The 16,877-nt window shown below is 41.5% G+C and overlaps 1 protein-coding gene across 1 annotated transcript in view; it reads right to left on the bottom strand.

Annotated features, from left to right (window-relative positions):
• Positions 1 to 16,877, bottom strand: part of cdh22 (cadherin 22) — a 141,580-nt gene that overhangs the window by 69,545 nt on the left and 55,158 nt on the right. Inside the window, exon 3 of the mRNA XM_077013855.1 lies at positions 12,588 to 13,771. Within this exon, the coding sequence (XP_076869970.1) occupies positions 12,588 to 12,815 (228 nt within the window). The 5' untranslated portion in view covers positions 12,816 to 13,771. The remainder of the gene's footprint in view (positions 1 to 12,587; positions 13,772 to 16,877) is intronic.

Here is a 16,877-nt window from a genome sequence, read left to right as displayed (position 1 = left end):
AATTTAGTATAGATGTTTACTATAGTTTAGTATAAATGTTTACTACAGTTTAGTATAGATGTTTACTATAGTTTAGTATATGTGTTTACTACAGTTTAGTATAGATGTTTACTATAGTTTAGTATAGATGTTTACTGTAGTTTAGTATAGGTGTTTACTATAGTTTAGTATAGATGTTTACTGTAGTTTAGTATAGGTGTTTACTATAGATGTTTACTATAGTTTAGTATAGATGTTTACTACAGTTTAGTATAGATGTTTACTACAGTTTAGTATAGATGTTTACTATAGTTTAGTATAGATGTTTACTACAGTTTAGTATAGATGTTTACTATAGTTTAGTATATGTGTTTACTACAGTTTAGTATAGATGTTTACTATAGTTTAGTATAGATGTTTACTACAGTTTAGTATAGATGTTTACTATAGTTTAGTATATGTGTTTACTACAGTTTAGTATAGATGTTTACTATAGCTTAGTATAGATGTTTACTGTAGTTTAGTATAGGTGTTTACTATAGTTTAGTATAGATGTTTACTATAGTTTAGTATAGATGTTTACAATAATTTAGTATAGATGTTTACTATAGTTTAGTATAGATGTTTACTATAGTTTAGTATAAATGTTTACTACAGTTTAGTATAGATGTTTACAATAATTTAGTATAGATGTTTACTATAGTTTAGTATAGGTGTTTACTACAGTTTAGTATATGTGTTTACTATAGTTTAGTATAGATGTTTACTACAGTTTAGTATAGATGTTTACTACAGTTTAGTATAATGTTTACTACAGTTTAGTATAGATGTTTACTACAGTTTAGAATAATGTTTACTACAGTTTAGTATAGATGTTTACTACAGTTTAGTATAGATGTTTACTTGCTTCTCTTTGAGCATAGTCCAGTGTGCTTTTTGATTTCAAAACCTCACACAGCAGCTGTCTGCTGTAGTTAACAGTTAAAATAACCTTAACACTACAGTAACCCTGAGAAAACTGGCTTTACCTTGTAGTTTTTTCTCAGACCTTCAATTGCTAACTTGCTGCAGAACTGGGAGAGATCCAAAAAGGCCGTCAAATTATCCCTTCAGTTCCTTCTTACTTCCTGCCAAAGGTAAGACTGAACATGGGGATTTAAGAGTGAACTTCAAAAGCCCACATAAATCTGCTAGGACTTTTTCTAATGTCACTGAGAGCCATTTTCCTTGATCTAACACCCTAAAGCACCATCGGCCATCTCCCTCCCTCTCTCTCTTTCTCTCCCTCCCTCTCTTTCTCTCCCTCCCTCTCTCTCTTTCTCTCTCTCCCTTTGCCCATTATCATTCACCCTGTACTACATCTCCCAGTTTCCAAATAGCAATGGGCAGAGGACTAAAATCCCCTCTCACTCTCCCCCATGTTAAATATTTTATAAATCCTTAATTAAATACAGGATTCTATCACCCCCGTGGGGTTTTTCATTAAGTATTTGTCGTAAAACTGAATGCAAGCCTATCTGCTGCATTTCTTCCCCTTCCTCTCTCTCCATTGTGAATCTTCCCCAAGTCAAATAAAATGAACAGTCTGAAAATATACAATTTTTGGGAACATCAATATTTTAGCAGTAATGGAAAAAAAACTCCATTGGCTAGAGAAGGAATCTCAAGAGTTGAAGAATGAGAATTACACTTCAGTGTCTACCAGACAGGAGGTCTGTTGAGACACCTGGCAGGAGTCAGAACTAAATCAAGGAAAAAAGATACAAAAATATGCTGCACAATTTGACAATTATACTTCTTATTTCCTCTGAAAATGAGAGAACAATGAATATGCAGAAAGCAAATCTCTCTTAGCTGGTGCACACAAACTCCCTGGAGTGGAGGGTGATCACAGGAAACATTTCACAAAGCAACATGAACGCCAGTGCCATGGTGAGTTTGATGCCATCTAAGAACCTCGTGAACCCTGGAGACACCTACACATTTAAGGTGGAGACCTCCCCAGCTCATGAACTCTGGGAATGTCTGCACAGAAAAGGAAGGTGTAAGGCCTCCTCCACCAGCACAACCACAGCTCAATGCCAGCAACATCACACGCAAGCCACAGTAGTCACATACTTTACTATAAAGCATTTAAAGTTGGCAGTTAAAGAAAATAAAATTATGTCTTGTTTCTTTTCCACAACCACTAAGTGCTAAGTAAACTTTTTTGCAGGAACCTGGTAACATTATGACGACTCGAAAAGTGAAGGCTGCATCTAAAGAGTGATTTATTAAAGGAGCACTTTACTACACAGTTGGACAGCGTAAAGAAAGAACTACAACCACCACGTTATGTTTACATCTACATTTACAGCAGACACCCTTGTCCAGAGCCACGTCAAGAAATACAGTGTAGTTTCTGTCACATACACATCCTCATGTAACAATAGAGAGGTCAGTGTTAAGAATACCCTCAGACTAAAGCCCTGGCAAGAGTGGAAAAAAGATGGTAAAAAAAAAGTGTTTAAGTGCATATTTAAGTGCTTAGTGAAGAGGTGAGTCTTCAGTCTTCATTTGAAGACAGCCAGTCACTCTATGGTCAGCCAGAGAGAGTGAATACCACCAGTGCCAGGACAGAGAGGAGTCTTAATGCATCTTCTTTGTGTCTTAAGGGATGATGGTTCAGAGCTCTTAGGTGGGAGCCGGTCCAGATTTGTGGGTGAGTGGCGGTGTTTTAAATCTCATGCAGGTCGCTACAAGAATGCAGCAGAGAAAGTACTGCAGGGGGAGACTCAGGCAATCTTCAGACAGCCGAGGAATTGTAAAAGTACTTTTCTTTGCCCGCTTACAGTACAGGAAGTGAAAAACACTTTTTGGAAATATTACACACTAAACTATGTAGATGAGGCACTGGTGTGACAACAATGTAGCAATTAACAACTGGGATACCTTCTGGGAGAGACGTTGTACCAGTGAGAGGATGTGCCTCACCGCACACTGACACAGCAAACGTCACTGCGAAGGTTTTACACCCAGTCAGTACTTTACAACATATTCATTGTTCCCTCCCATTTCTCTTGAATTTATGTAACGTGAAATGTTATAGTAAAACTCCACTGAAGAACACTGCCGGATTTGTTTAACGTCAGTGTTAAGTGTTTGAGCTCGGAGAAGTCCTAGCTGTTTAACTGACACAGCATAAGGTTTTACTAAAATAAAGCCTGTTTCATTGTTATTAGTGAAACATGTTTGTTATTAGGACTGCTTTACAAAATTAACACAGGAATTAATGTAGGTATTTCTTTTTACTAATGCTTTTTACTGCAAGACATGTTTATATCTATATTTCGATCTTTATGTTACACCTTTTAATATAGATAATGTATACCTAATTTGTTTATTCCGTTTATTTTTGAATGCATATTTGGTAGTATAAGTTGGCCGTGTATTGTGCCCTATATAGTGCAATGAATGCGTGAATGAATTACAAGACTAATCCAATATATTGAATACTTTTAAGTGTTTAAATGGTAAATTCTTTAGGGTATTTGACATAAATGTAGTTTGATAATCTAGCTATAGATTATAGTTATAGTTATGGGACCAGAAACATGATAGAAACATTAAACTACAAAAATAAAACAAAACTGAGTTTTCCACAGCTCTGATGAAATAAGGGTTGGAGGGAAACTGAATGGTGTTTATAACAAGGTTGAGTAGAAGGGGAGATATTTCCTTTTTTTGAACATAAATGAAAACGGTAACAACCCCAAGATCATTTTATAGTCACCTACCTCAACCTTGGCCTCAAAAACAATAACAGAAAAAGACATTTTCAGAAAACCTTATTGCCAGTGTTTTGAACATCAAAGTAGATCAAAGTCATATTTCCAGATGATCTTAAGATTGCTGTGATCATACTTCCACTAATAACACAGCGTAGACTATTCAATTTTAAGCACCGTAAAACCCAGTTTTAGACATGACATTGCCAAATAAAATAACACAAAAGGGTTTTCTGAATTACACACAAAAATGGCGATTTCCTGAATAAAACTGAAAATGTTCTGAATGAGGGTTTTGTTGCTGTAATTGTTTGTCCTTACCTCATTTACCTACAGTCAGCTATGAAAGTAAGAGCAGGTAATGGGACAATTTGTGTAAAATGCAACAAATCATAATTAACCAATATTTTGGGCGGAGCAGGTTCTATTGCATTAACCAGCATAAGTTATAAGAATATGTATAACCAACTATATATTGTCCTTTAATACTTTAATAGCGTGCTTTGGCAGAGGTTTGCAGATTGTCTGGCCTAGCTTATTGTTTAACCTTTATTGTTACCACTAAAATAGTGCTTGACATCTTTCACACACCTTCACACATCTCACTGTCTGAACAGAGCACAGATCATCTTGAAAGACCTCCCTTCACACCTTTTCATTGTCTTCACCATTGCCGTCAGGAAGGAGGTGCCCTTGTCTCTATGCTAGAACCACAAGGTTTGAAGACCTTCAACTCAGTTTGTTAAATAGTAAATTAGCATGACTACTGCAGGTTTTTAATACTTTGTGGAATTATTATATATATATTTTTTTTGAAGAGGGTGTTTTATACCTGTGTCGCAAACACATGACAATAAAATAAATAAATAAGTAAATAAATATGTAAAGAACGCTAAATATTAAACACTAAATAACAAGGAATTGATTTGGGTAATCTATTTACCGGTAAATGTCTCTTCCTGTTATCTATTTAAAAACAGATTACCCATGATCTTTCACTCTAGTTAGTGAATAGGTAACACATTACATTAAGGTATCTCATGAGCTTATCTTCACAAAGTGATGCAGGATTTATTATCATAAGTCTTAATGGCATATTAGCATTTCACATTACTTTTGGTTACTTTTGGATATTGTAATTAGGCAATACATGTTACAAAAAACACAAATGTAACATTCCATATACTACCTACATATTACCCAACAGATGTAATAAATGGCCAGAGAGAGATAGAAAGAGATTTTTCCAAACTTAACTCCTCGGCTCACCAGTTTCCACTTACATCAGTTCAACTCCACAACAGCTCTTCCCCAAAAACGATGTGTCACCACCAAACTATCTATATACAAGTAACAAGACAACAGCCGTGCGAATGCACATGTGGTATGTTATAACAACTGGCCATTTGTGGAGGGGTAGCACCAAGCAGCCATTTTGGATTGACCAGCCTCATCTCTGTGAAAGTTAGGCAAAGCATTTATAACCTATGAAGAATATAACCTGCCAAGACTAGATGTGACCCATGTAGAGCCAGTCAGGCAGTTCTAAATGAGCGTCCCTTCAAGTGGGCGTTTCCTTGCCTGCGGGTGTGATTTGTACAGGTCTCGGTCTGTGCTAACTGGTTTGGCTGAAGTCTCGGCTAATCACATGACCTCAAATGAAAGGTCACGCAGAGGCCTCCTGCTGTTGGGCAGCTGCTGGCATCACCAATATCCAAACTTCATCAAGACCCCACCAGTGGCCACTTGTCGATGGTCAGCTACCCCTCAAACAATCTCTGTCTATGCTGTTGTGCAGTCATTCATTGGTTTGCTGTGTTCAGACACTCTGAGCCATTTTCCTGAGATAAACACTTAAATTATTTTCTTTTAGCTGATTGGCAAAAAGTTTAAGCCAACTGGTTTTGCTGTGTTAATAGAGTGTCGTCCACAGAGGGCCTGCAAGTCTACAAAAAGAACTAAATCCATGTCTGATTAGGGTTAGGCAGCTAAGAATGAGTATCAACACAGCCCTTCAGCACTAGGCCTAGAATTACGTAGGATTAAAGATAAGCCAGACATACTGGAATACTTGTGCCACTCATGAACGGGGGCTGGCTGTGTTAGTCACAGCCCAAGATGGGAAGACCGGTCTTTTAATGGGTCACCACAACAACAAACTAGCTAGAACAGGACAGGACTGAAGGACTTTTCAAACGTCTCACTTCTGCTGATGACTGAATAGCTACTTTGAGTATTTTGATGAATATTTTTTCATACGATACAATTTTTTACACAGATTACAGAATGTTAAGAATATTAATCCTATAATAAAACCCCACTTTTAAATGTCTACCATTTACATAGTGACAGTCCAGCAGATATGTATTCAGACACATGGATATACTGTATATTTATATATTATACACATGTGGATATATTTTATTTTATATGATGTCTAAAAAAACAACACTGTTTACTTTTAAGAAAAAATATTTCTCAGTATAAAGCCATTATTGTTATAATACTGTTGTACTGCTTATGACTATTGCATGTTAGTGTCATTTATTTCTCTGTGTATGTATTGATAACTGTTCAGCAGATGATTTAAAGCTCCTTAATGCAGCTGGTCATCGGATTTTGTTGATGTTCATTGCTGTATGATCATTAAGTATCTCTGTGACTGCACATAGCTCAGTCCAGTTTCACTGTTAAACACATTTCTACAATCCAATGGCAAATCAATTGTGCCGTCTAATCAAAAGTCACTTCACCATCATACCACACGGGAACTTCATGGGAATAAAACGTGTAGTTGGGATGCAACACTAACCAACATGAATCATCAGTTGGTCAAATGCATTGAAATAGCTATGGCATCAAACTAACATATTCATTAAGGTCCATCATTCTAGCCACAGGTCTATCAGCTCAGCAACTTTGGCATTTAAGTGCTTTGTGGAGGGAGAGTTATTGCACCAGCACTGTGATGCATTTTTAACCAGAAGGCTGCAGCGAGTCACACTCAGGAGGTGGTAGGAATTTAAAAAAAAAAAAAAAAAACTAATAACTGTCCATTAATTATTTAACCAGCTGAAATAGGAACTACAAAACAGAAACCACAACTGGGGCACCAATTTCTGTCTGTCAGATTCAATAAACACACCCTGAAAGATTCCAAAAACTGCACTGATTATATATACAGTGTGTGTGTGTGTGTGTGTGTGTGTGTGTGTGTGTGTGTGTGTGTGTGTGTGTGTATAAAACACCTACTTCTTTACAATTGTAAAAGTAGGTTTGCCAGAGAAACAGGACATTTTAGAGTTTCATAATTTCATTTTGCTGCCATAGCAACAACGGGCAATACACACAGATATGTCATAAATGCAATGTTCATTAGTACTAAACTGCCTTGCCAGTGGAAATGACATTCTGATAGTCCAATGGTGTTGTGTTCAACAAAACGATCACCAAGACTTCTCTTGGTATTTCCAAATCTCCCAGCAAAAAGCCAATTCCCATAGTAAAAAGACTATTTTTTCACAACACATCGTGTTAGTTATTTTAGTGGCTGTATTAATAAACGTACCACATCCAGAACAGTTTCAAACTACAGTAGCAAAGTTATTATCCGAAGGGTGATTTATCTCACTCTTGATGAGCATGTCTTTGATGTTTTTGTCTCGTCTGTAGGAGATTAGTGAAGGATCCGTAAAAAAAGGATGCAGTCTGTGTGTGTGTGTGTGTGTGTGTGTGTGTGTGTGTGTGTGTGTGTGTGTGTGTGTGTGTGTGCCCCAGCTTGTTAAAATGACTGGACCACTCACAGATGTCTGGGCACGATGAATTACATCACTAATTTACTTGATCAATAAGTAGAAAACGTCCAGGCAGTTTTGAAACAGAAGGAGGTGAGCAGATAAGAGTGAATACTTCTGGCCTTCTGCTACTTCACCTGCTAGTCTGCTGAACGTCCTGCTCTAGTTCTGATATTGGGCAGATATTGGGCAGTAAGTTGGACCGCACAGTCTCTTAACTGCAGAATTTCGAACAACCCCCACTGGAGTGCAATGTGAGAAGCCCACACATCTGGTAGACTCTATTGATTATTTAGAGAACAGTCGGATAAACCGTTCAGCATTCCTCATAATGCCTGATTTAGCCATACACACACAGGCACGGGTGTTGGTAAAACTCCATAAAGGACATTCAGTAGGAAAAAGGGCTTAAAAGCCATTCTATTTCTATTATCTCCTGCTTTTTAGAACTGGATTGTGAACTGAGGTAGGCAGCCAGATACCTGTGCGGTGCAGCTGAGGGACCGAGGATCTCCAAATCACCGTGGTCAGCCATGCTGCATTGATTTCAAAACAATGGATAACACTGCATTCTTCTGGGTCCCCCTACACTATATGCACTAGATTCTCTTTAGCCTACACAGCTAATTCCTCTTGGCTGAATAACCTCTTACAGGGTCAAGTTCTGTTCAGTTGAACTCAATGAATGCTTCTAATTAATTCCACACTGTATTTTTTGGAGTCTGTGATTATTTAAATGAACTCAATGGTGAAAAAGCCATCCAAACAAGCAGGGTGCTTCATATATTTGTTCCGTTGCATGCACTAAATTTTCATTTTATATGTGGGAGAGGAAAAATCTTGTAGACATGACACAGACAGAACACACACATGACACAGACAGAACACACATGACACAGACAGAACACACACGACACAAACAGAACACACACGACACAAACAGAACACGCATGACACAGACAGAACACACACGACACAAACAGAACACGCATGACACAGACAGAACATGTACATGACACAAACAGAACACACACATGACACAGACAGAACACGCATGACACAGACAGAACATGTACATGACACAGACAGAACACACACGACACAAACAGAACACACACGACACAAACAGAACACGCATGACACAGACAGAACACACATGACACAGACAGAACACACATGACACAGACAGAACATGTACATGACACAGACAGAACACACACATGACACAGACAGAACACACACATGACACAGACAGAACACACATGACACAGACAGAACACACATGACACAGACAGAACACACACATGACACAAACAGAACACACATGACACAGACAGAACACACACATGACACAGACAGAACACACATGACACAGACAGAACACACACATGACACAAACAGAACACACATGACACAGACAGAACACACACATGACACAAACAGAACACACATGACACAGACAGAACACACACATGACACAGACAGAACACACATGACACAGACAGAACACACACGACACAGACAGAACACACACATGACACAGACAGAACACACACATGACACAAACAGAACACACACATGACACAAACAGAACACACATGACACAGACAGAACACACATGACACAGACAGAACACACACATGACACAAACAGAACACACATGACACAGACAGAACACACACGACACAAACAGAACACACACGACACAAACAGAACACACATGACACAAACAGAACACACATGACACAGACAGAACACACATGACACAGACAGAACACACATGACACAGACAGAACACACACGACACAAACAGAACACACATGACACAAACAGAACACACATGACACAGACAGAACACACACATGACACAGACAGAACACACATGACACAGACAGAACACACACATGACACAGACAGAACACACATGACACAAACAGAACACACACATGACACAGACAGAACACACACATGACACAGACAGAACACACACATGACACAAACAGAACACACATGACACAGACAGAACACACACATGACACAGACAGAACACACATGACACAGACAGAACACACACATGACACAGACAGAACACACATGACACAGACAGAACACACACATGACACAAACAGAACACACATGACACAGACAGAACACACACATGACACAGACAGAACACACATGACACAAACAGAACACACATGACACAGACAGAACACACACATGACACAAACAGAACACACACATGACACAGACAGAACACACACATGACACAGACAGAACACACATGCTACAAACAGAACACACACATGACACAGACAGAACACACATGCTACAGACAGAACACACACATGACACAGACAGAACACACACATGACACAAACAGAACACACACATGACACAAACAGAACACATATGACACAGACAGAACACACACATGACACAGACAGAACACACACATGACACAGACAGAACACACATGACACAGACAGAACACACATGACACAGACAGAACACACACATGACACAAACAGAACACACACATGACACAGACAGAACACACACATGACACAGACAGAACACACATGACACAAACAGAACACACACATGACACAAACAGAACACACATGACACAGACAGAACACACATGACACAGACAGAACACACACATGACACAGACAGAACACACATGACACAGACAGAACACACACATGACACAGACAGAACACACATGACACAGACAGAACACACACATGACACAAACAGAACACACACATGACACAAACAGAACACACACATGACACAGACAGAACACACACATGACACAGACAGAACACACATGACACAAACAGAACACACACATGACACAGACAGAACACACACATGACACAGACAGAACACACATGACACAAACAGAACACACAAGACACAGACAGAACACACATGACACAGACAGAACACACATGACACAGACAGAACACACACATGACACAAACAGAACACACATGACACAAACAGAACACACACATGACACAGACAGAACACACACATGACACAGACAGAACACACATGACACAAACAGAACACACACATGACACAAACAGAACACACACATGACACAGACAGAACACACACATGACACAGACAGAACACACATGACACAAACAGAACACACACATGACACAAACAGAACACACACATGACACAAACAGAACATACACATGACACAGACAGAACACACACATGACACAGACAGAACACACATGACACAAACAGAACACACACATGACACAGACAGAACACACATGACACAAACAGAACACATATGACACAAACAGAACACACACATGACACAGACAGAACACACATGACACAAACAGAACACACATATGACACAGACAGAACACACACATGACACAGACAGAACACACACGACACAGACAATCACACACATGACACAGACAGAACACACACATGACACAGACTGAACACACACGACACAGACAATCACACACATGACACAGACAATCACACACATGACACAGACAGAACACACATGCTACAGACAGAACACACACATGACACAGACAATCACACACATGACACAGACAGAACACACACACGACACAGACAGAACACGTACATGACACAGACAGAACACACATATGACACAGACAAAACACGTACATGACACAGACAGAACACACACATGACACAGACAGAACACACACGACAGTGTAACTGATTTCAACATCCGGAGACACTACACAGAATCTGCAGGCACTATTACAATTACACATGCAGTATCTGGACTTTCTGATGACATGCTGCAATATATAAAAGCAAAGATGTCAGAACTATGGCCTTAGCAAATACCATACACCACATTTTAATCACAGTTTGTCATGTGGCCCGGTTACATAAAAAAACTGCTTAGGTAGGTTGAGCAGACCACCAAAGGGCAGGGAGATTCATTATCCAAATGAAATGAGCAAAGCTGCCAGTTTATAGCACAGACAGGGACTATTTAGGAAAGAAAAAAAACATTTCATTATTAGAAAAATGGTTGAGATCTTTTTGGCATACTTGCTGAGTTAGGAAATACACAGAGTAGAGGAGTGCAGGGAGAGATGTGTAAACCGTGTTTGAAGTGCTTCCTAATGATAAAAGGCATTCTGCTCGTGCTTAAGCCTATATTGCCTTAATTAAAGTATTTGATACCCTCAGAGATAAATGGGTCTAGTAACAACAGAAACCTCGATTAAGAAGCTTGCATTTAAAGTTGGCTTCATGGGCAACAATAACTCTGGTTAATTTTATTAATAAAATCAGCACTCTCCAGACAAAACCACCTCTTTACCCCTTGCACACCTTTCTCATTTAGACATGAGCCGCTGTCTTTGTCCAGCACATGCACACTGACATCATGAATCATTCCAGAAAGCACAAGTCTCTCCTACACAGTCTCTCTCCCACTCTGTCTGTGTCTTTCCCTCTCTCTCTGTGTGTCTCTCTCTCTATCCTTCTGTCTCTCTTTCTCCCTCTCCATCTCCCTACCTCTCTCTCTCTCTCTCTCTCACCCTCTTTCTCAGACACTCACACGCCCCCACACTCACTGTTCTCTGGCTCCTAACGTACAGTTATTGCAGCCAAACCAAAGGAAAAGGCAAAAGGTAAAATGAGATCTAAGGCAGCCTTATAATCTGCTCCAACTTGGCCCAAACACCAAGTTTAAGAAAGCTGTTTTGGCTTGATCTGCCTCATGTTGGCTGGCTTAGCAACATTTTAGAGTTCGGGTTCCCTGTGCAACAATCTAATCCAATGAGCTTCTATCTTCCCCACCGCCGCTGGGCACATGGCACGAGCCAAAGACTTTTCTAAGACCCTAAAGGAGAGTAACCAGGTATGGCAATGCAAGTCCAACCCAGTATGGAGCTGCAAACTGAGTTAGCAAGGACCGAACGTGTCATGTCAAAAGCACACTAGATGACAGGAACCGAACGTGTCATGTCTACAGCAGGACTGAATGTGCTCGGTGTACTGCGCGTACCTTTCCCACATAAAGAGGTTCCGTTCCCGTGTACTCCTCCACCACGAAGAACTGGTTCCACACCCAGCCCCTCTTCACGCGCTCCCGGGCCCCCGCGCCCTCCTCCCGGGCCCGGCCCTCCGCCAGGGCGCTAGTCCTCTGGGCCTGACAGGAGCCCCCGCCCCAGCACTGCAACATCCCCAGAGCTACCAAGAGAGCCGACACCCTTCCTGTCCAGCGGACTGCCATTTCAGACGCCTCTCGTTCCTCTACATGTGGCGAAGGTGAAGAAAAAGCAAACTCCTCTTTCCGCTTCCAGATAATTTGGCCAGAGGAGAAAAAGAAAAAAAAAAAAAAAACGTAATAAAAAAAAACCCACAATCCGTAGTTATGTGCAGTATGAACAGATTTTTTTTCCTGTATACAGACTACAATTCCAGTCGATATTTCACCATTTCTGAAAAAAAAACTTGTTGTTCTTCAACAAGTTGGAGATGGAGATATGGATGGAGCAGGACCATTCCGTATGTGCTGCTATTCTGGGCTACATATCCAGAAGTTTTGGTGAGCTTGGATTTTTATTTTTTTGCTTGGTCTTCCAGCAGTTGTTGAGGGACGGCAAAGAAGTGACGGCGAGAGGCGTTCACTCCGCCGTCTTCGGTCCTCCAGGACTATCTCAGCTCCAAACTCTCTATCGGACGACTTGGATCGGGCACGGCGCAAGAGCCGGGACCATTGGGAATCAGGACAGCCGAGCGTACGGAGTCTCGTCCGGGCCGGAGCGCAGCGTTCCGAGACAGGCTGCGCATTTCACGAGGAAGTGAAAAACCAAAAACAACGTGGTCTGTGATTTCAGAGAACCTCTGCGTGTCCAAGACGACCGTTCGCCCTGTTCCATCCCGTTACTGAAAAGTAAAAAGCTTGACATTCACACACGGGTACGAGTGATGCTCCCACATCCCAAATGAGAAGAAAAGGTATACCAGATGCCTCCTTCCTGATGACAGCTAATGATCGGAGTGAAATCTTTCATAAATTGGATGACAAATTGGTTTCTGCGGTCACGGGAGACGTGGACAGGGCTGAACCCAGAGAAGCGCGGAGCTTGGGGGCTTCAGCGTAGCTTCCATAACAAGACATCAGCTGCATCCACACTTGACCTCCCACGGTCTCCTGGAGAACATGCTAGAAAATGAGCAGCTCACCTGAAATAGAGCACAGAGAGATGGAGAGAGAGTTAATGATGCACTCATCCAATATCTCGTTTCTGATCTACCAGCAAGATTGGAATCTCAAGGTATTGGACAAGAATAGCAGGAAGAAGATAAATGGTCAAAATGTTCATTTTACATCTTACATCAGTAATATCACAGAGAGAGAGTTGAGAATTGGTATCTTCTTATCCAACTTATCCAAACCCATCTGTGGCTCTGAGAAATGGAAATGTCTGAACCTGAACAAATATCATTAAGTAGTAGCCCCAAACCTACCCCACAAAGTGCATCACATGATCATTACTTTGAACAGGAACTATAAAATGACCAGTATAACAGATTTTTACAGCTGTTTGTATGTTCTCCTATTAGACTGCACCTGCCAGCTCAATCTTGGTTTGTTTTTATTTCTGAATGTACTTGAATGAACGTGGGCTATATTTAATCATTCACTACTTCTGTTCCACGCACTGATTTTAAATCAACTGCAGACAAAATGCCGTCCTGACGCTCCTAATCGCAGCGCTACATTTACAGTTCAGTTGTTCATTTTGCTGTTTTGCATTCTAAAAAAAATAAAATACCCCCAAAATGGAAGCTCCACTCAGAAAATGCACCTTTAATTCAGGAGATCTACTTGAATCCACCAAACATTTCTCAAGCGCGTTCGGACTCGGCAAGAATGTTTGGACTCAGCAAGAATCCCAATAACGGGCAAAGCCCAGGGGCGCTGCCTTCCGTGTGAGGCAGCCCGTTGCGGTGGAGGTGCGGAGAGCCCAGGCAGCACAGAGGCATGGCCATACATCACCAACCCCGGCCCGAAGTGTCTGACTGCCTCGCTGTGGCCTGCAGCACAGGTCCTTACGCAATGGGGACACCTGATTAATTGCATGAGGGACCACTAATTGGATAAACGCATTAATCAATTAATTCCATCCATCAGTGCAGTGAGTCTAATGCCTCAAACAAACACTCGGTGCGGCGGATAAGCCGCAGCCCTGTTGAGTGCTTCGGAGATCAAGCACCGGGCAGGGATGATGAATAATAGTCTTTTTGAAGCCTTGTGAATGCAGAGAACAACAACATTTAGCACCGCTGAGGTGTCACAACCTTGAGGCGACTGGACCGGGGGGAACCGGGGGGAGCATGCCGTGAGCTTTTGTTTTGGTTACTCTTCCACACATCCCTCGGGTGGCGCTTGGTTTCCTGTCTCGTGATAACGTTACAAAATAAAAGTCTTAGTAGTAAATTGTTGTTTACTAGAGGAGGACAGAAGAAGACACCCTCTGCGAAGAGAGCAAATCGTGCAGCGATCTCCAGTTCAGTTCGGCAACAGAGCAGCATCACACACAGAAGTAAACGATGCGTAAAAGTATTAAAAACGAATTCGGCCTTTGGATGAACTAATTTGTTTGCGTACCGGTGCATTTCTCCTCCACAGATTAGGAAGAGGAAAAACATGCCAAAAACATCTATGCCAATCCAGAGGTACACGCCACATAGTACAGCTGTTCCCATTAGTGTACCGAAAGTGACAGCATGGTAAGGGTAACAGTAACAGCCCGACGCCATCTTAGCACACGCTTAATGGCAAGTGTGTGATTTCTTTTTGATCATCACCAGAGGAGTCCAAATTTGCAGAAATAAACACTCATTTTTCCCCCGGTCGCCTTTTTAGCCTCCTGCAGTTTGATTTTGATTTCACAAAAAAGTGACTCCTGCATGTCCTTTTCCCCTTTGGCCAGTGTGAACGTAATCACAGTTTGTTGCCCAAACTGCAGGCTGTTTTTGACGAAAAGCAACGATGACACATGGCATTTTGGAAGTCTGGGTACAAACGCACGGCATAATTTTCTTCTGCCTGGAAACAAGAGGAACACTAAGACCGGAGCTGAACGTTGGTTTAAAAACACACACATACACACGAGATAAAACCACTCCAACAATCATCACCAAAAGTGTTCCACGAATTCCCAGCACGCCGGAGCGTTCACAACTGTTGCTCCAGCACGCTGAACCATCACAACCACCAGAACTGCTCTCTGTACAAATATATGATCAAAAAAACGTTTTCCATATTTGCAATTAGCGTTGAATGTTTTTGGCTAAAGATCACACTTCAAAGATACCACATGTTGTTTGTTCCTGCTCCTTTAAAGAAAAATAACTCATGCAGAAAAACAAAAAAACACAGATTAATTCATTTCAGTCTATCTCCAGTTCCCCAGTGTTTTCAGCAGCACATTTTCCTACTGGGCCTTGCCATGTGCGTATGATTAATTATAAACCATTTGTATCAAATAGTTTTTCAGGGTGGATGTATCTCTCTGAAGTACGTCTCCCAGACCAACCGTTTTCTCACACTCGGAGCTCTGTGGCGTCCCTCTGTGTCTCACTGGCTCCTCCCACTCACCCCCATTTCGGTTTACCCCTTTTATCTCCACTCCTGAAATTCTTATCAAGGGTCCATGCGATTTGTACCTAATTAAGGGCGAGAGTGTGGTGTGCTAACGAACAGGCGTGGCCATGCTGTAGTTAGCCACGCTCACAAGAGTCACTGGTCTGGGCTAATGAGCATGATGTCAATTACCATGCTTCAAGGTCTTAGTTCTGTGTGATTGGTGGGGGTGGGTGTGGTGGGCATCATTGAGGTTGATACAGACATAAGGTCTCCTGTTCCCCATCTAAAGCAGTATTGGCAGGCTGGGCTCGCTCATTCGTGACCTATTAGGTCGCTGATTGATTGGAAAACAGGGCTGCTACTTCTCATCAGTGGCCAGCCAGAGTGTAGAGGCCATGACAGCTGGCATTCCAATCCAGCGAGGAGACCGATCGCCTCAGCGCAATGGGCCCGGGGCTGGAACGAGAGATGGACAGCCTCTCAGTCTCTCTCTCTCTCTCTCTCTCTCTCTCTCTCTCTCTCTCTCTCCCTCCCTCCTTTTCTCCCCTTTTCCTTCTTTCTCCCCTCTATCTTCCTCTCTCTCTCACCCTCTCTTACCCTCTCTCTCTTTCTCCCTCTCCCTCCCCTCTCTCCATCCTTCTCCCTCTCCCCCCCTCCTCCTGACCGCTTTTCTCCCCATGTCTTTTCCCTCTCTCC

Source organism: Brachyhypopomus gauderio, chromosome 8 (genome assembly GCF_052324685.1).
Source record: "Brachyhypopomus gauderio isolate BG-103 chromosome 8, BGAUD_0.2, whole genome shotgun sequence".
Classification (NCBI taxonomy): Eukaryota; Metazoa; Chordata; class Actinopteri; order Gymnotiformes; family Hypopomidae; genus Brachyhypopomus; species Brachyhypopomus gauderio.
This window is presented reverse-complemented; position numbering and strand designations above follow the sequence as displayed.